General features: G+C 58.6%; 1 protein-coding gene across 7 annotated transcripts in view; it reads right to left on the bottom strand.

Annotated features, from left to right (window-relative positions):
- Positions 1 to 3,333: 3,333 nt before the first annotated feature.
- KLHL25 (kelch like family member 25) overlaps positions 3,334 to 25,828 on the bottom strand; it is a 34,027-nt gene continuing 11,532 nt past the window's right edge. For 2 of the 7 annotated variants that reach the window (XM_044761644.2, XM_070495708.1), the window contains exons 2-3: positions 11,620 to 13,427; positions 3,334 to 5,154 (exon numbers count right to left, since the gene is read on the bottom strand). In XM_044761644.2, coding sequence (XP_044617579.1) covers positions 11,644 to 13,413 — 1,770 coding nt within the window. In that variant the 5' untranslated portion in view covers positions 13,414 to 13,427 and the 3' untranslated portion in view covers positions 3,334 to 5,154; positions 11,620 to 11,643. Of the gene's footprint in view, positions 5,155 to 11,618; positions 13,428 to 23,809; positions 24,712 to 24,781; positions 25,620 to 25,828 lie in introns of those variants that run through there. The other 5 variants (XM_014842535.3, XM_044761645.2, XM_070495728.1 and 2 more) reach the window with 4 other exon arrangements.

Raw genomic sequence — 25,828 nt, 5'->3', positions numbered from 1 at the left:
CTCAGGAGGATGCTTTTAAATATACAAAATACAACACCTGGGCCAGCAAAGGAAACCTATTATTTCAGTTTGCAAGGGCTGCCGTACAAAGCAGGACCATGCACTAAGTGGCTTAACAACAGAAACCGGCTGTGGCAGTCCTGGAGGCCAGAGTCGGAGGGCAGGTGTCTGTCAGCAGGGCGGCGCCCTTCACTCAGAGATGGATCTGCTGCGGCCTCTGGCTTCACTGGTTCCCTGGCTCGTGGCAACTAACTCCAGTCTTCACAGGTGTCCCTGTGGGCGTGTCTGGGTCCGAATTTCCCCTCCATCTAAGGACCTCAGTCCTCCTGGCTTAGGGCCCACCTGCTCCAGGATGACCTCATCTTAACTAATTACATGTGCAAAGGCCCTGTTCCACTGAGGTTCTGCGGGTTAGGGCTCCAACATAGGAACTGAGGGGACACACTTCAACCCATAACACCAACCAAATATTTAACAAAACAAACTTACGATATTAATAGTAATTTATTAACACGTGAAGTAACGTGATCTAGTGGCCGGCCTAAGAATGACTGTAACCTGGCAATAGCAATGAGTGTGACATTTCAAGACACTGACAATCGTGATGTCCTAAGAAAATATCCAGACAACGCCCCAGGGGCTCCGATACCAGTGGGGCCGTTGCCTGCATTCCTAGCTGGAGAAGATGCTAATTATCAGTTAGAAGTCCCTGAAAATAAGGGTGTCATTCCTTCCCATCCAAGAGCATGGCCCCCTGAATCCGACCCTGCACCCCGGGTTAAGAACGCTCCGGTGGGGCCTCCCCAGGCTGCTCCTGGATGGTTAAGGAGGCTCAGCCCAAGTCTGGAGCCCAGGGCGCAGCAGGGCAAGCGAGGAGCCGAGACAGATCTGCGGACGTGCTGGAAACTCACCACAGCCACACCTGGCTCGGGGCAGGCCCAACCACGCAGGTGCCTCGGGCCGGAGGGCGGGAGGTCAGGTGCGGCCAGTTCTAGCCCAGCTGCCCGAGGGGCAGGAAAGCAGTGGGAGGCTGGCCTCCCTGAAGAAGTCCACCTGCATGTTGCAAGAGGACATTCCCTGTCCTGAAGGGGAGAGGCTGGTAGAGCCATTGGGGCTGAGGCTGGGACAAGATGGAGTCTGGAAATTTCTTACTGTGCAAAATACCCACCTAGTGAAGACCCAGGAGAACGTTCAAGACATTGCTGCTTCGAAGGCCCCTCCCTTCCCCACAATGAGTTACAGCTTCGGTGTCGAGCAGGGGGGTTCCACACACTGTTTGGCTTGATGGTCTGGGGGCCCCTCACCAGCTCCCGAGCCAGGAAGGGCCCTGTGGACACAGGGAGACCTGGCAGGGGAGCAGTGAGGAGGCGGCAGGCAGGCACCCTCCTCGCCCCGGGAAATGTGCGTCCCTGGGCAGGCTCACAGGCTGCTGAAGCCTCCAGGTGGCCTGTCCTATTTCCCACATCGGGAGCCACCGCCATGCAAGCTCTGCGGGTCGTCTCCGGACCGAGGTCTCCAGGAATCCCTTGCCCCGTCACTGATGGGAGGGCTCCCTTTCCCTCCCCAAAGCCCCATCCCAGATTCTGCCTGGCCCCCGGGAAGCCAGGGAGCACGGAGCTAGGCCCGCTGGGCAGTGGGTGCGAATCCCATCCCCCCAGTGCAGTGATGGCTGTCCAGGTGCCCCGCTCAGCATCTAGTGCTGCACAGAACTCGACCTCTGTTCCTTCTGCGACCCCGCCATCACCAAGCCTGCATCACAGAATCAGACAGCTCGTCAGAGCCTGCACACACTTGCGCACCAGGACCCAACCCCAGCTGGGCCGAGCCCCGGAGGCCACGCTCTGTCCACTGCAGCCTGGCGCCTCCCAGCCCTAGTGAGTCCGCAGGGGAGCACCTTTAACCCCTCGGCCTGTGTCCTCACCAGCAGAAAGATCACAAGAATGTGAGGATCACAGTGGACGATTATGCAATGCACTGGTCAGGATGTGTGTGGGGTGGGGGGGGCGTGCAGGGGGAACACACAGGGCCAGGCTGTTGAAGGGGCTGCCGGCTCTGCATGTCCCACCTCGCCAGCTCCAGAAGGGGGAAGCAGGTGGGTGTAGGCAGTAGATGGTGGGTACATGGACAGACTGCAACTCGTCCCTTAATAGCCACCTTCCCTTTATTCAGCACTAGAGTCCAGTGTTTTAGCTGGCACTGCCCAGCTTCCTGGAGTGTGCAAGTTATATGTGCAAGCTTGGGGTCACTTCTTCTCCCCTTCCTGCCAGCTGTAATGCAGATGGGATGGCAGGGGCTGGGTGGCCATGTTGGGCCAGGAGACAAAAGTCTTGCATGGAATCTGGCAGAGCGACAAGACAGGAGCCTCTCCAGCCTTGGCTCGTGCTCACTCGCATCGTGGCTGCATAAATGAGAAACACACCTCTGCTTCCTGTTGGGGCTGTGGCTACAGCAGCCTAACAGGAGGCCGCCCCCCTGGCTTCTGATGTCCACTGTCTAGAACTCAGGCATGTGCAAAGGCGGTGCTTGCTTTGCTGTTCCCACCACTGCGGTAGGAGCGAACAGTGACAGGCCAGGATGTCCCTCCCTGGCGGCTGTGCTGGCAGGTAGGAGAGCGGCTCTGCTCTAGGCTGTTCCACCTGCACACTTCTGAGCCTGCGCGTCCATGCAGGTGATGGGCGCCCGTAGGAGTAAGGCGCTGTAACTCAGCATCTAAAGAATTGCCAGTCTGGGTCCTGGGAGCTGCACATGGCTGCAGCTCAGAGCAGAAGGGCCCGGAGCACGAGGAGACCATCCTGCCCAGCTACTGGGCCACCCGCTCCGAGGGGCACCTCGAGGTCAGATCGCAGAATGTTCCTCGTGTCCTCTCTGAGTCTACAGTTCATAACAGCTATGGAACCGCGTGAAAGGAGGCCAGGGACACACCATTACGGGCTGTGTTGTGACAACTGAGGAAACTAATGGAGTCATCACGCCTGCCTCACGGGGCCTGGGTTATTGTCACACAAATGAGCGTCAGTGGGAGCTCACAGCACACAAAGGGAATGACACCAGAGTCCCTCACACTGGGGTTTTCCTGGTGGGGAAGGGGAGCCTGCATCAGGATTCCACACAAGAGTCAATTTAGAGGCCGCTGAGTCCACCTGAGGCAGAGAGGGAAGCCCTCTCATCTGGGGGCCCATGGGCCCCTGGGGAGGGGGTCTCGCCCACACCCACTCACTGGAGGGTCAGACACCAATGGGCAGACTTCGGGCCCCAGTTGGCAGGGCGGAAACTGAAGTCTGCCTTTGCCTTGTGTCCCCCAAGACTGGTCCCCATGCCCAAGGAAAGCCAAGACTTTTCTCAACTCTTTTATTAAGTCAGAAACGGGTAACAGCAATGCACCTGTCAGGGGCAGCCCCTCTGTGAGGTCCTTTGTGCCGTGTAAGAAGTGTGCTTGTCTCAAGTCAGAAGCCCAACAGGCCTGGGGGGCCCTCCAGGCCAGGAGGAGCCCCGGGGCTGCGAGTTCTCCAGCAGAGTCATCAGCTCCTGGGACCAGAGCCACGTGGCTTCAGGGTGGCTGAGATGGAGCACTGAGAGCAAAGGGGGCCAACCTCTGACGTGGGTGGAGCCTGCAGAAGCTGGACACCCACCTTCTGCTTCCGGCTTTTTCCAAGTGGCAGCCAACGGCCCCGGCTGGGGCTCCCGGGTGGGCAAACCCAGGCCAAGGGCCCCAAGGGATGCCCGCAGGATCAGTGCCGGCGCGGAGGGCCTGTAAGGGGCAGGGCTGACTTGTGGAAAGCGGCTGGTGTGTAACATGGCCTCAGATCTTTATAAAGGGCGCACGCAGTCCCCTTCGGAGGCCAGTCATGAAGCACCAAGCAGCACTCTGCAAATGGCAGGCGGCCTGGGAGCCACAGGTCTTGACCAAGGGACCAAGAACCCTCAGTCCCTCCAAAGGTGCCCCGGGGCGAGGGGGTGATGAGCCCCAAACTCTAATTCTAGGTGTCAGGATGGCTGTTGGCAGGAGCTGACCTCTCCAGAACCCCTGATGCCAGGGACACAGGAGGTGAAATAATGTTTGGCAGTTCTCTTGGGACCATTTGTCCTTTTTGAGCTCAGAGGGCAAATAGGCCAGATCCAGTTACTAGTCAGAAGGCCAAGATGCCAGAGGGCAGTGGGTGCTGGTTAGGGGCCCGGGGGCTGTGGCCTTGCTGCCGTCCTCCGTGCTGAGTACAGCCCTGGAGCCCCTCTCTGGTCCCCAGCTCACATCTGCTCCTGGCCTCGGAGGGTAGGGCCACATTCTCAGGACACGGCGGTCCTGTCAGGAGACAGGGTCACTGCTGCCTCTTGGGGTGGGTTCTGAGGAGGGGAGGTGACAGGGCAGCCCCAAAGGGCATCCCTTGGCTAGCAGCATGCGTCACCATGGGCCCTGAGTCCTGCTGTGTGACTGGGCAGGAGAGTGTCTGCACCTGGGCGCAGCATCCCGGGACAGGGCTGGCTTGACCAGGACGTGGCAAGATCCCCAAGGGGAGGGCCAGACTCTGGGGAGGGGCCCACAGGAGATGTCCTCTTTAGCCTTGGGGGTCTGGGTGTCATTTCCTAATGAAGGCTTGTGGATGTCACCGAAGTCACCTGACAGGTTTCCGCCCCTTACAAGATGTGTCCTCGACTTTATTCTCAGCAACTTCTGCTGTCAGTCCTGGGGGACCCTGCTTCCCCGCCACCTGGGACATCCTCTCTGGGGTGACATCGCAACCCTCCACAGGGAAGGTTAAGCCATGAATGCTGCCCACCTCCGACCCCCCATGCTGGGCGCTTCCCTGCCTGGCCCCGGCCCCAGCACCTGCAGCAACAGGTGACCTCAAAGCTCTGCAAAGGTGTCCTCCTCCCGGAGGCTCAGAGGGTCCTGGTGTCACTCCACGCTGCTCTGGAAGGTCCTCTCCCTCCGCCAAACACTGCAGAGCAGCAAAGGCCCCGGACAGGCACACGGGGTGCTGGGGACGGCTTCTTCTCCATCTAAAACTCAGAAGAGCCCCCAAGGCCGCTGCTCCCGGAGCTGGTGGCGCTGGCTGCCGGCCCCGGGCCGGGCTGAGCTCCCCGCAGTGACAGACAGGGTCAGGGCCACTCTGGGACAGTGAGGGCTGCAGCCGTGGGGTGGGGAGAAACACGCAGAGTCTGCGGAGGAACACAAGGGAGAGAGAGGATGTGAGTCAGTGCCCACCTGTTCTGTCCTAACCTGGAACAACAGGACCATCGAGAGGCCGCGTGTCAGGGCTGGAGCTCGGGCCCCCACCACAGAAGGCTGGGTGGGAGAGGGCGGCCCTCCTGTGTCCAGCAGTGCAGCCCTGAACGAGTCCGCTGAGCCACGGTTTCCCCAGCGAGAACACGGGAACTACGCATTCACCCTTTCGTTCCCTCCAGCCACATTCCCTGAGCGCCCTCGGCCTGGCAGGCCCCATGCTGGGCGCTGGGGAAGCAGGAGGGCACCCAGACATGGCTACTGTCCCCACGGATCATCCCCCAGCAGAGACACTGCAGGCTGGTACAAATCACTGCACACAGTAGTCAAGTATCAAGAGAAGTGCTATAAATTAAAAATTAAAGAGCAGAACCAGGACTTCTTTTTTTTCTGGTGGAGGGTGTGGGAAGGAGGTACCATTCAACCTGAGACCCGAAGGATGGACAGGAGTTAGCTGGATGGGAGACAGCAGTCCAGGCAGAAGGAATGGCATGTGCAAAGGCCATGAGATGGGAATTTGGCATGCTTGAAAATCTACAGGAAAGGCCAGCGAGGTGGAAACAGCAAAGGGCAGACATGGTCAGAGAGCAGGCAGGCAGGGCAGGGTCAGCCATGCTGTCAGGCAGAACAAGCACAGCCGTGGGGACTGAGGCAGTGGTGAACGCGGTAGGACAGGTCCTGTGGTCATGAAGCTCCCACTCCAGTGCTATGTCCTCAAGGAGTGTCCACTCTCTCTGAGCACTGTGTTTCCTGAGGAGAACGAGGATGATACATGACTGCCTCCCCCCAAGCTGCCTGAGGGAGGTCTCGTGGCGGCTTCGAGGGGGAAAAGAGCAGCGGGCCCTGGCACAGGCCAGCCGAGCTCTCCACATCCATTCCCCCAGGGGGCCAGGAGGCAAGACCCCTCAGCAAAGCATCCGTCCGCGGGACGGCACTCTCCGTTTTACAGATTTGGTTACAGTTACCCTGCACCTCTGTGTCAGCTTCACAGCGGTGTAAGAGCTGCAAACTAAAGCGCTTACTTACATCTGGTTGTAAAGCACGCACGTACTTAAGTAACATTAAATAAAAGACATTCAAGCCAGCACTGGGTCCTGAGGGACATCTTTCCTTCGAACGGGGTGCCCCTTCACGGCTCCTGGAAGGCCGAAGTCTCCGGGGGGTCAGCAAGCTTCCACGTGTGTGGCTTGGGCAGGCCAGGGCAGCCACTGTTTTCTTGGGGGCCGTGACAGCTCCCCCAAATTCCTCCAAGCTCCTCACAAGTGAGAAGCTGGGTCATGAGGCCCCCCAACACCCCAACATGCTCCAAGGGGGGAAACGCAAACCTTTGGGGCCTGGCCCTGCTCCACCTACTCCCAGCACACCAGGCACAGACAGGGGCGTCCCCACAGGACGAGGCCCCACTGCTGCTCCAAACCAAACCTTAAAGCCACCCATGCCAGGGTGAGGGGCTGTGGGACCCTGGCCTGGGGGGTGGCACCCTCTGGCATCCCAAGTTGCTGCTGGGAGGAGCTGGTGCACTGTCCTCGGGCTTCCCCAAGGCGGTCCTAGTCTGGGCCACCTGGATTTCTGGCAGCTGCTTCTCCGAGGCCTGGTTCCCGTCTGTGCAATGAGATGCTCCTCCACTTGGCAGAATGGACGTGGGGCCAGCAGTCACCTGCACTGTCCGTGTGCTGTGGGCTCTGCCCGTCCTGCAGGTTGGTGTGGGGTCTGCCCTGCCGGACTCGGACTGCTGGCTGTCAAGGGCGAACTGTGTCCTGACCCCAGGGCTGGCCCTGGTAAAAGCCAGCCAAACAGAAGACCTCAGGGGCAGGATGGAGGCACAGAGCAGGGGTGTCCAGAGGCCTGAACCCCCCCAACCCCGGCACCTCTCTCACCGCCCCAAGCCCAGCCCTCCATCCTGTGCTCTGGGATTGCCTCCTGGCAGCAATTTCTTTTGAGGCAGGATAGAATGTGCTGAATCGTCCCCTCCTATGGCAGCGACCGAGCCCGCTGCAGGGCCCCCCGGAGCTGGAGTTGGAGCCCTCACTGCCCTGGTGGCTGGGTCTCAACAATGCCTGTGCAGAGAGGCCCAGCTCACGCAGCTGGGACACCTGCTTGGCCTGTGAAAGCCCATGAGGTGGGGGGAGCAGTGGTGGGGGGGTGGTGCAGAACTCCGTGGGAGAGGAAAAGAAAAGAACGTTCATGGCTGGTCCACAGTGAGCGGGTAACCAGGGAGATGAACGCCCACACCCAGCTCCAGGGGCCTCCTTGACTGTCACCCAGGGACACAGCTCTCACTGCGACACTGGAGCTAAGGGGCTGGCCCTGGAGGTCCTGCCAGCATTCAGCTTCTAACGTAGCAATTCGCCCCCATGGCTGGGCAGCCACACACGCGGGTCCCACACCCGGTGCCAGGGTGCAGACGTGGGGGGCCAGGCTCTCCAGAGATGCCTACAGGCATGGGGCACGTCCGGGGGCTCAGATCCCGCTCCAACACTGAGTAGCTGTGAATCTGGTGCCAACTACCCACTCTCTCTGAGTGTCAGCTGCCACCTCTGTCACAGCAGCACCTGCCACAGAGTGTTCTGCAGGTTAAATGAGACCGTGGCTACAGCACTCAGCAAAGTCTTGCCAAGAGCTCAAAACTGGTGGTGGAGACAGAGAATAAAGAGCTTGGGGACGAATAGGGGTGTCATGCAGGGTGCTGAGGGGCTGCAGAGTGAGGGGACTGCTGGCTGGTGGCTCCTGAAGTCGGAGTCCTGTAAGATGGACAGAGGGGTGAGGGACTGGATGCTCTCCAGGCTGGGAGACAGGGAGGGTGGCAGTGCCCGCAGGGAGCCCCGCCGGTCCTACTCAGCTGCCTGCAAGAGGGACTGTGACAGAGGGTCAGGGAGGCCAGCTGGGGTGGCGGGATGGGTACAGAAGCCATCCTCTGGCCCTGGCACTGAGCCAGGGAATTCTTGGCAGAGCCAGCAGTGGACAGTGCCAGGGTCACCTGGGGTGCCCACCATAGGAGCGGAGCGAGAGGCAGCCTGCACGCTGGTCTCTGCCCTTCCTGACCTCCATCCTGGTCCAGAGTGCTCGGCCTGCACTCCTCCTGCACCTCGCTTGGGTTCCATGGCGCAGCTCCTCACCCCGCTCCATCTGCTGCCCCCAGGCAGGGCGAGCCCTCAGCTTGGTCCTGGCAACACCATGGCGGCTGCCTGAGCAGCAGCAGCGAGGGGTTGCCTTCCTGCCACAGCAGCCCCATTTCCCAGGGAGCCGAGGGAGGCCAGGCTCATCCTGGGCTCCCACTTCCTGCCCCAGTGCTGTGACCGGCCGCTCCCCAGAGAGCCCAGGGTACGCCCCACCTTTGAAGGAGACCCAGGGAACTCCACGCTGGTCCAGGCAGGAAAAGCTGGACAGAAGGGGGCTTTACAGAACATGGGGACAACCTGTGGGGCAGAGCCATGGAAAGGGGCAGCATTGGGCCAAGAAGGGACTACAAGGAGGGTGCTGGTTGGCAGCTGGGGCCCAGGAGAAGGGAACGGCCAGGATGCAGGCTAATAGCTGCAGCCTAAAAGAAACCTCGGCTCTGATGCAGACTGGATGCTGGCACAGGAGCTCGGGAAACTGCAGCTCTGCAGATGCTTACAAACCAGGCTGAGGACACGGCTCTGGGATGGCAGGGCCCGGGCAGCTTCCAGGCGGATCCAGGCCTGGCCCGGGCTTGTGCAATAGCCTCTCTGCACCTGCTTCCTCAGCCCTGCAACGGGGCTGACGACAGCACTTGCGCCTGGGAATGGGGGACGCAAGGAACAGGCCCGTGTAGCACTCAGCTAGGCTCACGGGAAGTGCCTCCCCAATCACAGCGATCCCGACTGTGGGGATGGACCTTTCCAGAAGGACGGGCTGGCCCAGGGACATCGAGAGCCTCCACCAAACCATCACCACCACCACCCCCTACATCGCAACCTTGTATAAAAGCTGCCTGAACCTGGCCCCTCGCTTGGTCTCGTATTTAAGTACGATGAGCAATACAGGTTTTATTCCCGTTTTCCAGATGGGAAAGCTGAGGCTCAGGAAAGTTAAGTGACCAGAGGCAAGCAGCCAGTAGGAGCCAGCGCCAAGAAGTGATGTGGGCTTCCCTTCCCTCCTCCTTGGGGATGAACCACCCTCCAGGGTCCCGGGGAGGGAAGGTGGGAGCTGCCTGAGGTGGGAGGAGCGTTCAGGCCCCACAGGTGACCACCCCCAGGTTCTAAGTTCCCGGGGGGAATAGGAACCAGACCATGAGGAAACGCCAGTGTTCTCTTTGAGGCTTACTGCCAGGGAACCAAGAAATCCGGCTGGTCAGATTTTTTTCCTAAAGAGGAAGACAGCGGCTTAAAATAAAACAGAAAAACCTGAAAAGAGAACAACGCCCCTTCCTATTCAGGCTGGCCTTTATGAGCCCCAACACCCTACACTGATGGATTTGATGCCTCGCTGGGCAGCGCATCTCTCTAAGGGCCTCGAAGGCCCCGCTGGATGTGATTTATAGCTGAAATGTCCAATTTCACGGAGAAGCAATCCCAGCTAAGACGATTGCTTTCAGCACGCACATTGGCAGCTGCCGGGCACTCAGGAGATGAAGTTTTTGGCTCAGACTGGCTCCAGGACACCCCAGGGCTGCGGCCAATCCCCAGCCTTCCTGCCTGGCCTGTTCTCGTGCTGGGTGTAGAGCAGACCCTGGGATCTCCCACCTGCCCCAGATTCTTAGAATCCTGGGGCCCACACCTCGCTGTGCCCATCCACCCTTGGGTCCCCAGACCTCACAGCCCCAGGGCTGAGGACCCGCAGCCCCACCGCAGGTGTGAGGGGACCAGGAGGAGGCTAGAAGCTGGGACCTGGCCAAGGAGGGTGTGACCAGAACACAAACCTTTCTCTGGCGCCGACAGAGCCACCGCCACGCCAGCCCCTCCCCTGAGCTCCTGCAGGCTGGCTTGGGACACCCTAATCCCACTCTAGGACCTGATGCCAATCCCCCCACCCCCAGAATAAGCAGGTCCTTCCTCTGCCCTCCCCTTTCCCTTCACCTGACTCTGCATCTGTCCTCAGGACCTGGGCACGTCCTTCCTTGTGTCTCCCCGTCCCTCCAGCACCCTCAAAGTGCTCCTGAAGGTGTCCCTTAGCTCCTGGCATCCCGTCACCTTCCCTTTTCCCTGCAATGGTCTCGTGGACCAGCAGTGCTAAGAACAGAGAGCAGGGGAGGGACTCGGGGGCGGGTCTCTGCAGCGAGCCCCAGCAGGGCTGGCTCCCTCACTTCATGGGACGCCTGCTTCCAGGGTGGCCTCCTCTCCATCGCGCAGAGGGACGGGAGCACCACCACTGCCCCAGAGCGCCAGCGCCCACCTCAGCCCTTGAGCACTCCATCCATCTCCCCTCTCGTTTCTCATGGGCCCCTGGTGGCAGGTTCTCACCTGCTGGCCCACTGGACTCACCTGGAGCTGCAAGCGTCCCAAGGCCAGGGCCCCGCCCCAAAGGCCTGGCTCACGGGACTGGGTATGCACACCCTCCAGTGTTGGTGCAGTAAGGAATCCAGCCTTGCCCAAACAGAGGTCTAGCCTTTGCCCCCAGCTTCTGGGAGTGATCTAAGTCACACCTGACAGCAGTGTCCTTGTTTAGGGTGAGGGTGGCTACATTCCCGTGATTTAGGGTGGGAGCTTTGGGTCACGCTGTACCAGTTGACTGGAGACTGAGAGTAACCACATGGGCAATTAATCAGTCAATCAAGCATATGTGAGGAGGTCCCAGTAAAAACTCTGGACACCAAAGCTTGTGTGAGCTTCCCTGGTGGGTGACACTCCCTGTGGCCTGTCACTCACTGATGCTAGAGAGTAACACTGTCCTGACTCTATGGGGAGAGGACCACGGATGCTTGATGTCTGGACCCCCTGGGACTCCGCCCCAAGCGTCTCTGCCCTTGGCTGATCTTAATCTGTATCCTTTCCATGTAACAAACCATAACTGTGAACATAAGAGCCTTCAGCACATTCTGTGAGTCCTTCCGGTGAGCACTTGAACCTGAGGGTGGCTTTGGGAAGCCCCTACCTTGCAGCTGGCATCAGAAGTGATGACACTCTTGCCTGGAGACTGTGCCCTCAGACTTTGTGGGATGACCTAAACGCCACATACTGTTGTCAAAAGACCCCCGATGCTTCTGACCTGCAGCTGGGTCTGGGAACCACGCCACCAGTCTAAGATTGTCATCTCCATGTGGCACAGGGGTCACATGCTTTGCTCAAGGTCAACCGCAATTAAGGTGCAGAGCCAGGCTTTGGTTCCAGAGTTGAAAAAGGGTCCCAGAGCCCCCAGCCAGCTGCTGCCCTACCCAGCCTTCCCTGGAAGACGCGGCAACCTTTACCCAGAGTGGGAAGAGGCCCAAGGGGTGGACAGCTCACCTGGCTGGGCTCTGCAGGTGCTCCTCACGCAGGCAGGTGCTTCCAGGTGCTGACGAAGGCCGTGGGGATGAGCGAGTAGGGCACAGTGGTGATGCAGTTCCACGTGTCCGAAGTGGGGTCATAGCAGTCCAGGGTCTTACACCTCTGGGTCCCGAAGTAGCCCCCCACCACATAGAGCTTGTTACCCGAGGCCAGGGCATGGCAGGACATGCGCTTGGCAGTCATGTCCCCGATCCGAGTCCATTGGTTGGTCTCGCAGTCGAAGCGGTAGGCCGAGGCAGCCGTGAATTCCGTGTCACCTCCCATGATGAAGATCTGGCTGCCCAGCACGGCGGCGGCTGTGTATCGCCAAGGCTGGGGACACTCAGCCTTGATCGTCCACCGGTTCTCCGAGGGGTCGTAGCACTGGACTTTGGACACCATGTCCCGGTGGATGCTGGTCCCCCCAAAAACAAAGAGCTTCAGCTTGGCACTCACCACCGCGGCATTGCTGACGCCATCTCTCAACGGGGCCACCATCGTCCACTTGTTAGCCCCGGGGTCGTACTTCTCCACCTGCTTCAGGGAGACAGAAGGGGAGGCTGGGAAGACACCTGCCAGGGACGTGTGTCCCCCGACCACGTAGAGGCAGTTCTCCAGCTCAGCCGAGCCGTGGCCGAAGCGGGCGATCAGCATCGGCGCTGCCTTGGACCACTCTTCATGGACAGTGTCGTACACCCACACGTCCTTGGAGACCCCATTCTCAGAGCCCCTGCCCCCAGTCACGTAGACCTTGCAGCCAATCGCCGAGGCGCTGAACTCCTTCCGGGGGCTGGGCAGGTCCGCCTTAGGGATGATCTCCTTGGCCTTGTGGTCCACCTGGTAGATCTTGTCGCACATGAAGGTCTGGCCCCCCAGGATGAGCAGCGTGTGGCCTGCCTTGCGCGGCCGGGCACAGGGGCTGGTGACCACCCCGTCGTTCTGCAGGATCTTGCTCTTGCAGTGGAGCGCCTCGTCTATGAGAAGCTTGGTGCGCTCGTCCGCCATGAGCAGGGCCTCATCGGAGATGGCCTCCTTCAGGCAGTCAGATGGCAGCAGGGCCAGCCGCACGCTCCGGAGCAGTTCGGGCAGGTGGGCCTTGCGCAGCTCAAGGTCATGCTTCACCCACTGGAGGATAGCCTCGAAGACCACCCGCTCGTCCTCTGTCTCCAGCTCATCACTCGAGATGAGGTCCAGCAGGGTGTCCTTGGACAGGCTGTTGAAGTCCTCGCTCTGTCGCACCGTCTCAAAGTGCACCAGGCACATGCGCCAGGAGAACTCATAGAGCCGGCGGCACTGGTGGGCGTCGGACAGGAGCATCATGCCCAGGCAGTTGGAGGGGAAGAGGTTCTTCTCCAGGAACTCTGCAGCAGCGTCCCGCACGTCGTGGAATTGCAGCATGTCGCCCGCCTCCAGCAGGGACTCGGCGTTCTCCTCGTTGATGACGATGCGGGACGAGTAGGCAAAGTCCAGCAGCAGCTCCAGCACCTCCGGGTGCAGGTTGTCCTGGAAGTTGACTGTGTCATCCCGGCTCTCCCGCAGGCCGTGGCTGAACATGGCCTCGAAGTAGCGGCTGGAGGCGGCCAGCACGGCACGGTGGCAGGGGAAGGCGCGGTCACCCGCCCAGAGTGTGACATCGGTGAACATGCGGTGCTTGCGCAGTGTGTTGAGGTGGGCCAGCACGCAGTCAGGGTGCGAGGCCTTGTGGAAGAGGGTGATGTTCATGGACCCCGTGCTGCCCCGCGACTTGCGGGTCTCGTGGACGCTGACTGACATGCTGAGCCAACCTGCTGGGGACAAGGCCATAGGTGAGAGGGCCCCCTCCTGATGCACAGATTTCGGAGAGTGCAGACTCTGACTCCCCGCCCACTGTCCTCATGGCAGCTAACCTTTAAGCTCCTGCCCCCAGCCGCCCTGCCCTCTCCCACCCCTCCTCCCTGCTCAGCTCTGCCAAACCCAGACCAAGCCCCTCCCTTCAACAGCATCGCCAAGGACAACTTGGGCAGCAGAGACTGGGCTTCACCCCTGCCCTTCAAAATTGCTTTTGCCCCAGCTCTGGAACCAAACTTCTCTAGCCTGGAGATGAGCTACCCCTGGGAGAGCTGGAACTGCAGCTGCCTCCCATGGTGACAAGAACATGCAAATGGTGTCCCCAGCTAAGAGGATGTCCAGGCAGTAGTAAGTAGCGTGTGCCCTGGACCCCATTCCACCCTCAGAGTGGTCCTCTGGGGATGCTGCTCCTGCGGCCCACTCGATGGTGAGGGCAGCCAAGACTCAGAGAGGCAGAGTGGTTGCAAAGTGCCGGAGCCAGGATTCCCACATGGGCCATCCAGCACCAAGCCGAACTGCCCCCTCCACTGGCCCAGGGAGACTGCTCCCTGCAGGGAGACTTCTGAAACCACGTTCCCAGGGAGCCACAGACGCCGAGCAGAGCCGTACACCCCCTCTGCTTCCGGCCGGCCCTGTCCTGAGCTGGGCTCCGAACAGCCCTGCCAGACCCTCAGCACCCCACCCTTGGAAAGATCCCCAAGAGCTGCCATCACTGCCCAAGCGCTCAGTGGAGACACGTCCTCCAAATCCAGAGGCCTCCTGGCCCAGCTGGGACGAGGTGAGGCCAGCGGACCAGTGAGTGGCTCACCCACAAGACACCTGCTCAGTTCTGAGGTCCCAACTGGAAGCCAAGACAAAGGCCCAGGTGACAGAGGGACATGCTGAACACAAAAGTAACCCAGATGTGCCTCCCCCAAAGCAGCTGGACACCTCACACGGGGTCTCCCTGGTCTTGCAGGCAACTCCAGGACCCTGGGCCACAGCTCGTGCCCCTCCTCTGCCAGGCTCCAACCCAGTGCTGAGGATGCTGGTCTGTGCAAGCAGACAGACACAGACTCTTCACCCGCTTGAAATATGGTATTCCGAAGCATTTTAATTACAGTCTGGCCGATGGCACGACCTGAGACCCCACTGCAGCGCTGTGGGAATGAGGCTCAGCCAACAGGCAGGCAGAGTGGTCCGTCTCGAGAGAAAGTGGCCAGAAAGCAAACTGCACTCAGCGGCCCGACCCCCAAAAGCCTGTGCTGCCTTCTTCTTGCTGGTAATGAGGCCAAGGAAATCCCTTCCTTGTCATTTTTAATTTTCAGAAGTCTCTAACGCCCCCACTCCAGGTCCGTTTTCTCCTTAAGTAACAATCTGGTAAAGGAAGGAAGCGATTTCACGCTTCAGTGAACTGCACATTAATGTTCAAGTGCATCTCTCGGGCTCACTCCCCTTCTGGCAAAGAACCAGAGCAGCCACACACCGGCATGATCAGAGCTGCCCGGGCAAGGGCCCCACTCCAGGCCTGCCAGGGAGGGCACAGGGCTGGGCCTGGCCTGGCTGCTCTGGCCTCCAAGCTCCAGGCCCACCGTGGGCTGGTGACCTGCCCCTGGGACATGGCTGTGCAAGCCTGCCACCTCCTGCTACTGGGCTCTGGCCTTAAGAGGTTAGCCTAAAGGGAGGGAGGGGGCGTGTGTGTGTCCAGCCAGCATGAAGACGAGACTCCTGGACCCCAGGTCCAGGCTGTACACGTGGTCCCCACTCTATCACCTACCGTGGGGCACATCTCCCCTCCTCTGGCCCTCAGTTTTCTCTTCTGTAAGCTAAGTCCCTGTCCTGCTCAGGCCTCTGAGAGTCACTCAGCAACTACTTACAAAGAACAACCTCTAAGCCTGGCCCCAAGCGGGTGTCACAGAGACAAGAGGCTGTGCTGGCCTGGCCCTCAGAGGCTTGACGGGCAGCCAGGCCCTCACAGATCTGAATTGCCCAATCTGAATTCCAGACTCTGCGACATGCTTCCCCAAATTCTGCTGTGATTGCTAAATCCTCATTCTGGCTTCTGCCCCCTCGATCATAGGACGCTTTCTCAAACACGGCTGTTCACCGGGTGACTCCCTCCATCCTGCCCAGGTTGTTCACAGGGTGTGGCCTTCGATCTGAGCCCCACGGCCCAGCTCCGAGGACCCCATCGCAGAGCCCTGAAGCTGGGACTCAGCCTCAGTTCCATACTCAAGCACCTGCATTTCTAGGGCCTGCCCTACTCTGGGTCCCCGAGCACCCCACCGCACCTGCCCCGTGCCCCACCCCAAGCCCGGGCAGGCAGCCAAGGCCACCTCTGAGCTCCAGCTAAATGTGGCCTTGAACGCTCAGGCTCGGACACCCGTGTGTTGTGCCAACAGCCCCCAGTAGGAACACCAGCTCTTCACCTTAATGGCCACGCCGTGTGACCAGGACATCACCAGTACCTGCTCCTGGGGCGTGGGCTCCATGGCTGCGCACGGGGCCAGGCCCTGGGCCAGCCAGGGTGTGGATAGCCCTCCCAGCCCCCTCGTGGGTCCCGGGTCCACACTCGAGGCGGCGGGCCCTGGGCTGTGGGGTGCGGGCCCCTCCTCCCTCCGGGATGCCATGCTAACAGGGCCGCCTGTGAGAGATGCAGGTGGAGACTCCCTTTGGAGTGGGTCCAAGGCAGGACGACACAGGACTAAGGCTGAGAAAGTGCCAGAAAGCAGGGCACCCCGGCCAGAGCAGCCCCGAGGCCCCGAGAACAAGGTCGAGCAGTGACCTCTCCCAGGTGGTGCTTGCGGCAGCCGGGGCCCCGGGGCAGACTGGCTCCTGCTCCGCACGGAGATGCCTGTGCGCTGATGTGGATGCCCGCACGGGCCACGGGCCAGCGACGTGGGACACGCCCGGGCAGGCTCCCCTCGGCCTGGCAGCCTGGGCACCTCGGAGCCGGAGCAGAGGCACCTGCCTGGCTGCCTCCCTTCTGTCCCCCTGCCTTCACTGCCTCTCCTGCCTGAGCAGAGAGCTCTCCCTGCAGCACCAGGACTGTGGGAGGCGGAGGCTGGCCAGCCCCCGTTCACCAACGAGGATGCTGTGGTCCCCACACAGGAAGGGACTGCACAGCTGCATGGCTCCCCCGGGCCCACGGTCCCAGGGCTGCGCTGCGGCTCCAGGCCATTGCACGGGAGGGCAGGCCTGAGAGTGGGGGGCCCCTGGGTGCCATGCCCCATCCCGGTGCCACCCCCCAAAAGGAGTCCCAATTCTGCCCTTCTCCCCAGCTGCGCCTTCCCCAGACTCCCAGAACGCCCTCAGCAGCCTCTGCTTCTGCCCCTGCCCACCGTGGTGTGTTTTCCATGCAAACCAGTGAATTTTTTAAAAGCGTCATCTGGATAACATCACACCCAGCTTGAAATTCTCCAGGGGCCTCCCCGCACCCTCAGTAAAATCCCGTGTCCTCACTGTGACCTCCAGGTGCCCCCGTGAGCTGACCCCTCCCTACCAGTGACCTCTCTGTCCTCCCATCCTGCCACTTCCCAACTCACTCACCCCCTCAGGCCACACAGGACTTCTTGCTGGGCCTCAGGACCCTTCCATGTGCTGCTCCTCAGCCTGGACTGCTCCCCTGCCCATCACTTTCTTTCTGCATGGCTCACTCTGTCACCTCCTCAGAGTGACCACCTTGTTGAGGCCAGCCCCCCATACCCCACCCGCTTCTGCCTGTCTCACACCACCCACCGACACTTAACATGATGCATTTATTTTTTACTGACTCCCTGAAGGTGGGGACCCTGTGCTGCTAACTGATGTGACCCTCACACTCAGATGAGACCCAGCCCAGAGCAGCCGCTCAATGTGACTGTAGGGACCCACTGGTCCCTGCCTTTGCCCATGACGAGGCCCTGAGATGCACACGGCACACAAAACACACTTCACTTCACATCTGACTCGAGTGCTCACACGGCTGCCTTCCAGACCCAGAGAAGATGCAGGCCAAGGCCAGCGCTGCCCAGGTAGCCACAGCCATGGCCAAGCGTGGGGGACACTTTCACTCGAGCCAGCACAATGGCCCCTCCAGTTCGCACTGACCCCCTGACTGTTCTTGACAACCACCCTCCTCCTTCGAGGCGGGTCAGACAAGGAACCCAGGGCTGTGCATTTGGCCCCGGCTGGCCAAAGCGGCGCGTCACTGGGCCCAGGAATCATCAGGGGAGGGAAGGCGACCCAGGCCTGCCACTCAGCCTGTGCCATCCTCCTAGGCACCATGATGGGCCAAGGAGACTCCAGTCTGTGACGTTCACTGGAACTGCGGGAAGGAAGCAGGCTCATCCCCAGGGCTGCCAGCAGGAAAGACCAAGGCCAGGAGTGGGAGTGGGTGGCAGCTGTGTTGCCCAAGATGGGCACTGCACAGAGGCGGCTGAGCAGGGCCCCTGTGCATGCTGAGTCTGTCTGGCCCTAGACTTCCTTTCTGCCTGTTTGAGAGGAGTTTCTGTCACTTGCCACCAAGAGTCTCAACTAGTACAAGGACTCACTGGGACATCAGTTCCCTGAATGGGTGCTCAGGGGCTGCTCGCTTTAGTAAGAGGTCTTAGCTGAGTGGGTCCCTCCCCTCCCACCTCCAGGGAGACCACCCTGGACACTGAGAACGGGTTTCAGGAGGTGATGCTCAGTGTTCAGGGCCAGTTACACACCCAGCCCTGTGCAGGGGCTGCGGGACGCAAAAGGAGTAGGAGACAGAGGTTCCAGCGGCAAGGGGTGAGCATTCCAGAGCGTGTGCAAAATCAGGTGTGCCAAGCCCCTGGGAAGCCTATCTCTGCGGCCCCCTACCCTTGGGGGCCACCAGAAATCAGACCCTCCCATGCTGCGCATATCCCGAAACTTCTGTGATTACCTGAGCGCCATCCTGGGCTTTGATGGATTTAAGGCACATAAAATAACCACACGACACTGCCATGTGACAGACTAGCAATTTATCACCCTGCTAAGAGGTATTGATCCACCTCAGACGACACTCCCACTCCCCAGGCTGCAATGCTCACCTGCAGAGAAGCGCTTAAAATGCACCAAATAAGAGCGTGCCCAGCTCGTTCTCCCATCCTCCTCGGAACATTAACTAAACGCACAAGGAAACACAGGAGCCAAGGATAAGACTTTCAGGAAAAAACCTGCCATGCTCACAGAAGAGTCCAGGGACAAAAAGCTCAAGGCTCCTGTCATCAGAGAAACACACCGGAGCTCTCAATGCGGCTCTTCTGGTACTGGGCTCTGGAAAGCCCTCTGCCCTCCTCCACCAGCCAGGAGGGAGCGATCCTGGAAGTGAGGATCAGCTCCATCGCTCTTCACTAGAGCCCAGAGGGAGCGGAAAGGCCCAGGGCCCAGCCGGTGGGTTGCAGGTACCGTGGTTCCGATCCGCTCATTCACCGTCAGCTTCCTGAATAATCCCCACGCGCCACGTACACGAGATGGTGACACAGAGAGAGACTAGGTTCCTGCCTCCATGGGGCCACACTCTGGGTCAGTGGCATGCGGGAGACAGACCAGCAATGAGGAAACAAGGCAGGGGACAGGACGCTTTCACTTTCTGGAAGAGCTATGGAGAAAATTAAACAGCAACAGGCCACAGGGTGATAAGCAGACAGGGGGCTCATCTGGGCCCCTGTGAGGAGGGGATATGTGAGCTGATACCTAAGCGATGAGCTGGAGCCAGGACGTGATGACTGAGGAAGGACGGTCCCAGGTTCAGGAACAGCAAGTGCACAGGCTGGGTGGAGTGGAGGTGGGCCCTTTCAGGGAAGACAAAGGCCAGGGGGACAGGCAGGGACGCAAGGACATGGGACCAGTGACTGGGCCACGAATTCTGTGACACGCCTCCTATGGAGAGGTGGGGTCTCTGCCCCTCCCCTTGAATCTGTGACAGCACTGTGACTGACCAAACAGAGCCCCAGAGACTCTGTGCCCATTCCTGGGCCCCAGCCTCTCCCAGGCCTTCAGAGACTGGCAGCTTCCACTTCCCATCTCCTCAAACACTCCCTCAAGGGGAAGCCAGCCACACGCATGAAGCCAGACAGGCCGAGGCCGCCATGCTGTGAGGGGGCTCAAGTCTGCCGTGTGACGAGAGCTCTGCCGGGCCATCCCCACCACGCCAGCCACCCGAGCCTAGGCGCCAGGCACATGAGGAAAGAATGTGCCCTGGGACCCGCCAGCCACGGCAGACGGACCCCTGCCAGCAGTCAGAAAGGGGGCCCGAGCACAGGACCCCAGTGACTCCAAAGTCACAGATCACTCAGTCTAAAAGTCCAAGACAAACCCTGATTGAGCACCTGCTGTATACGAGGCTGGGCTGGGGGCTAAAAAAACAAAAGTCAAGACGGCAAGGCCTGGGTCAGCCCGGTGGCGCAGTGGTTAAGTTCGCACATTCCACTTCTCGGTGGCCCGGGGTTCGCCGGTTCGAATCCCAGGTGTGGACATGGCACCACTTGGCAAAAGCCATGCTGTGGTAGGCGTCCCACATATAGGGTGAAGGAAGATGGGCACGGATGTTAGCTCAGGGCCAGTCTTCCTCAGCAAAAAGAGGAGGATTGGCAGTAGTTAGCTCAGGGCCAACCTTCCTCAAAAAAAAAAAAAAAGATGGCAAGGCCTTATCTCTTGGGCTGGACAACGCACACGTATAAAACAAAAGCTAACGTGTGTGCAGGATGGGTGAGAGGGCCAGGAGAGGGGGAGGCGGCAGGTGCATTGGAGCTGTTTCTCTCAGGGGATTCTGCCATGACTGTGACAAAGCAGCCCTGAGGAAAGGTCAAGTTCCTCAATGGCAGTGGTTAGGAAGAGGGCCCCTGAAGACAGCTCGGCCATGACTGTGTGACCTTGGGAAAGTTAATTTGCCTCTCTGGGTCTATTTTTCTCAACCATAAAGTGATGATAAAAACAATTGCTACTTTATAGGGCTGTTGCCAGAATTAAATGAGACGGTAACCGATAAGCATTCAGAACAGCCTGGGCCCAGCCTGCTTCCTGGGTCAGCTGTTTTATTATTGTTGCCGTTGTTACCGCTGTCACTGAATAAAGAACGCGGCAGACATTCCTGATCCTCGTCCATCCCTACCCTCCACTTTGAATGAGGGGATTTTCACTGTCTACTCTATTCAGTTTTTAGTTGTTTGGCTGTTTTTAACGAGTATGTAAGTCTTTTTATAATCAGGAAAAACACTAAAGGTTTTCGGCAAGCCTGCTCGAGCTGGCTTACCCCTAGGACTGTGCTAATAAAGGACTCAGTGCTATTAAACACCACATCCACCTGGGGCTGCAGGCTGCAACCACCGCTCCCAGGCGGGGTTTCCGAGCTGTGATGCTGGGGCTCGAAGCCCTGCCCTGCCCGTGTCTGGGGACACAGCACCCCAGGGAGCCCATGGGGTGCAGGGGTGACCATCCAAGTTTCAAGTGGAAAACAAACTCAGCACCCTTATGGAGCAGACAAATCTAAGTGAAAACTCAAAGTAAAACTGGTGTGACCACTCTAACTGACTCGGAGAAACAGATCATTCCAGATACGAGGGAACTATCAGACAAGGGGCCCTCTCCCCAGATGTTTCTGCCTTTCAATAGCCCTTTCTTTAAAAAAAATCTCCCGAAACTATACATATATTTGCTCAAGAAGCTGCATGTACCTTGTTTTTAATTTAAAATGCAATGGATTTGGACTGTTTCTATTTCTCACTCTGTGTATTTATTTTGATTTCATCTGCCAGCTGTTTCTTGTGCAAGCTTTCACAGCTGCGGTCAAGTCAGGAGACTCGCTAACGCGGGCCTTCTGCTCTCATGTGGTCAGTCTGCCGGACGCCCCGTTGCCCCAGCCTGGCCCTTAGCCTCACCTCAACGCCCATCCCTCCTGCAGGGGAAGGGGCTGGTCGCGGGGCCGGTTCTAGGACACAGCGAGGCTCAGGGAAGGCGGAGGTGTCTGCTTCACACGCTGCTTGGAACTAAACGGGCCTCCTCTTCAGGCCGTACCGAAATGTCCCTGCACCAGTCAGCTCCCCAGGAAGGGCAGCCGGTAGGCCAGCCGCCCTTGAGCTCAGCCCCACGGGGCAGAACCCCAACCCCTCCACGCCCGGACAGAGCATGCCGTGGGACAACCTGCTTCCCACCTGCTGTTCTGAGGTCAGGATCAACAGTGCCACCCTCCTGAAGATCAGTGTCCCACGCGGGCAGTGAGTCCTAAGCCTGCCCTCCAAGTGGCCCCCTGTCCACCTGCAACCAAAGCCTAGGAGGAGAGGAAGGTCCCAGCAGACCTAGAGGGGGCAGGCGAATGTTTCGGTGCCTTCTCCATACATTCCTGCCTCTTTACTCAATGCACCCAAATGGTAATTAAGCACAGTGGAGGAAGGGCAGCCTTAGCTTCCATGATTGACAGGCAAGTCCCAGGCTGCCTGCAGCCCCTGGCGGTCAGGGAGGCAGAGCGACCACTACAAGTTCATAGATGCTATTGAGATCGATGCCAACTCCACCAGCATGGACGAGCCGCCCCTGGAGGAAAGGTTCGGGCGGTCACTGCGCTGGGCTTACTGGGGCTACTGGCTCTGCCTCCCCAGAGAAGGCACAGAACAGGAGGTAAGGGGTCAGGCCTGTGAAACCCTGCTGGAAGATGAAGCAACATCTGTTGCAAAGAATCCACAAGGAATTCTGGGTGAGAAGGGAGCCACAGCAAACACACGTCTGCCGTGGACCTATAGTGTGCGGGGCACTGAATATCTAAGGTTCAGTCCTCGCGACCAAGCCGACAGGTGATGACCGTGGGTTTTCCCCAGGATGGGCTAGGTCATGCCGCAGAAACAAACACGCCCAACCTCAGTGGCTTCAGAGGACGGAGATTTACTGCTCGTACATTGCTTGCCCATACTACATACATCGTGATTCGGTTGGTGGTCGTGTATGTGGGGGGGGGGGAGCAGGAGGGCAAAGTGCTCTTCTCATCACTGTCACTCCCCAGGACCCAGGTGACAGAGCAGCTACCGTGTCAGCAGTCACCATGCCAAAGGGGAGAGAGCACCCTCTGGAAAGACACACACCACTTCTGCTCCTGTCTCAATGGCAAAACCAGTCACCTGACTTCACTGCCCCCCCCCCCCCCGAGAGCCACAAGTGCCATCCAACCGCACGCCCTACCATCGCTGTAATTTGCAGATAAGAAAACAGCAGCTCAGAGAAAAATGGTAACGATGACAACACTACTCAGAAATTACAGTTAGGGAGTACTTACCATGTACTGGGCAGTGTTCTGAGTGCTTTCTGTGCTAACTTGTCTAACCCCCACCACAGCCTCAGGTACGATTACCATCTCCATGTTATAGGTCGTGGGCGGGGAAGGAGACATGGGCAGCTAGCTCCCACCTCCACATCGTGCAAGCCAACTTCCAAGGGTGGGGAAGGGACAGCATCTGGAGCCAGGTGCGCCTCGCTCTTTCCTGTACACCAAAGGAAGAGAAGAGGACGGCCTGGGGGGCCTCGGCTTCCAGCCACCAGACACTCCTCTCCTCTTCCCCCGGAGCCCCCTTCCTCAACCAGCTTCTCTGTACCTGGGGCAGTGTCCTCTTGAGGAGCATTAAGGCCCCATGCCCCGAGACAGCCAATGTAGGAAATGAGTTAACGTCCCTCCTGTGCATCAGGAATGGCCCTAGTGTTCTGAGGAGCCCCGGCTGAGCAAGGCCACCTTGGGGAGGATTTAAGAGTTTCCCAGCCTTGGCCAGATGCTCAAAGACAATGCAGGGACTCTGTCAGCTCCTCACTGACATGGTTTTTTAAGAGAAGCCACCGTGCCAAGGAGAGGCACATTCTGCCACTGGAGGGGCTGTCTGGGCCACACGTCCAGCCCGTAACAGCCACAGCTGTGGATGGTCAGCACCCCCTTTTCTGCCCGGGGATCCTGTCTTCCGAGAGCATGAGCTCCACCACCCAAGCGAGACATGCCAAAGATACCCCCAGGAGCCAAGATACAAAAGACATAAATCCCCTGGAGTCACAGCCCTAATACAAGCATTTTCACAGGGTCAGGGAGTAGGGACACTGCTCCAAGGGGCCAAAAACTGGATCTTGGGGGTGGAAAAACCTTATTCTTTTTTATGTATAAAGCAGATATACATAGAGGACACAGACAGACATACAGCATATCTGGTATTAAAATTTATCTGGGGGCGGTGAGCACAATTAAGAGAAAAGGTCTAAAATGGTTTTCTGGGGGAGGTGACAAGTTTGAGAAACACTGCAAATGGAGTAACTCTTTACACTTTGGCTTAATATTTTCAGCTTTTATCCAAAAACAAACATCTTACATTGTTGCAATTGTAGAATACTATTTTACACTGTTTTTTACCTATTCACGTAGTTTCCAGACTCCTACCCTTCATTCGCCATGGAAGGAAGGCTGATGAAGGGCCTCCTGCGTGCAGACACTGGGACAGGCCGTCTGTCTTCTGGCTCCCTCGTGAAACGGCCCCATCCCTCTGGCTGCCAAATGCAATCTTTGGTGTCTGTGAAATCTCTATCAGCCATGGCTTACTAATTCACTCATCCATAGGTTTCTGAATTTCTATCCAATGAACAAGTAACTTCTTTGCTTATGGTGAATTACTTTTGAATTCTCTTGAGATAAGTTCTTTGGAGAAGAATTACAGATGTTTAATGCCATATTGTCCTAAAAATTATGTTTGCCATGCTTACAACACGCCCGTGACAAAAACGTTTTTTTCAGCTAAGGCAGGAGGGGCCCAGACACCTCCAAACTCATCAGGGCAGGGCACAGAGGAGCTGCTGCTCACCTCTTCCTCCTGATCCCCCTGGGGCACAGTCCCCTCCCCTGGGCTCGGTGGCCGCCTGCACTGTCTCTGCCCCCGAGCTGGGAGTCGTCTGTACGCCCAGCTGTTGCTCCAGACAGGAGCAGGGCCAGTGAAACGGACACCACTGCTGTAATCACAGAGGGGACAAAGAACTCGGAGCTCAGGTTCCCCCATCTGTTGAAATAACTTGTTTCCTTTCACTTATCCAGAGCGAGACAGAGAGACAAAGAAGGCAGAGCACAGCCCCTCCACAGCAAACACTGCATCCTGTCCTGGGTCCTCCCTCTTCAGCGGGATGGGCCTGGCCTTGGCAAACAGAGGGGGCTGGGGACCTGGAGGGAGGCTGACTCTCTTCCTGTCTGGTCCTGAAAGATTCACAGAGGCCCAGAGATGGAGCCATTAAAAGCACTCTGGCCTAGAGATCACTTCCAGCGAGCCACCTGGAGAGAGTCTTGAAGGAAAGGAACATGCAGAATGGATCAGAAAAAAGCCCGGAGTAATGCACCCACCATCTACTGGGAGGGGATTCTTTCCCCCTGTTGTCTAGGAGCTTCGTTCTTCTCCAGGCTGTCAGTGTTGGCGGCGAATCAGAATCAGAATCAGAATCTTCTTCAATTCCAAGAGCCCAAAACACAGCTCTGTCTTTCTCTTCCCAAGGAGGGGGCCAAGAGCAGGGTAGGGTGGCTGCAGAGCAAGTCGCCAGTATCTTTCAAGATGCCACATGCATGTGCCTGCGGCCCTGGTGTTTCCACTCCTAGGATTTGCCCTCAGCCACACTTGCACAAGCGCGAGATTATCCACTGCCACATCGGCTGCAAGACCAAAAGGCTGGAAACCACCTCGACATTCTCGAATGAGAGGCCCATGTAAACAAACTTCGGTCTGCTCACAGAGCAGAGTACTACGCAGCGGTATAAAAAAAAATCTAAGCAACTGGCTTTCTGTGCTAAAAGGAGAAGTGCTGTGTACAGGCTGTTATCTTTTACATACGTTAGAAACCAGACTACCTATTGAGACACACGCACAGATACAAAACACACACACCCCCGCCAGCGCTGGCAGGCTGTGTGAGAAACTGGCTGAGTGCAGCTACTGCTGGGGACGAGAGCAGAGGACACCTGCTTTGAGCCCGCTGAACTCTGTGCCAGATGCAGTGTCATGGTTTAAAAACCTCGCTGCACTTGACCCTTCGTGCCAGGCCACTGACACGCATTCTTCCACTTAACCCTTACGAGGCCTCTTCAAGGGGTCCCTGTCCTGACTGTACAGACGGGCAAACTGAGGCTCAGAGAAAAAGTGTGCACACGGCCTCAGTGTTCAAAGCTGCTTCCCTCCACAGTCGGCGCTCACTCCCCACCCTGCTGCCACTCAGCAGACCCGCATCATCCTTCCCGGGCTTGGGAAAGAGGGAAGCGTGTGAGGACCCATCTCCCTGCCAGACGGAGGGATGCCCTGAAGAGGGCCGGCTGCCCAACAGGGCGCACGGCTCGAGGGCGCAGACAGGACCTGGGCAACAGGCCCTCTCAGGCGCCTGCCTCCCCCCCAACCCCCACCGC

This window comes from Equus asinus, chromosome 2 (genome assembly GCF_041296235.1).
Source record: "Equus asinus isolate D_3611 breed Donkey chromosome 2, EquAss-T2T_v2, whole genome shotgun sequence".
In the NCBI taxonomy this organism is placed as follows: Eukaryota; Metazoa; Chordata; class Mammalia; order Perissodactyla; family Equidae; genus Equus; species Equus asinus.
The sequence above is the reverse complement of the archived record's forward strand: the minus strand, read 5'-3'. Positions and strand labels throughout refer to the sequence as shown.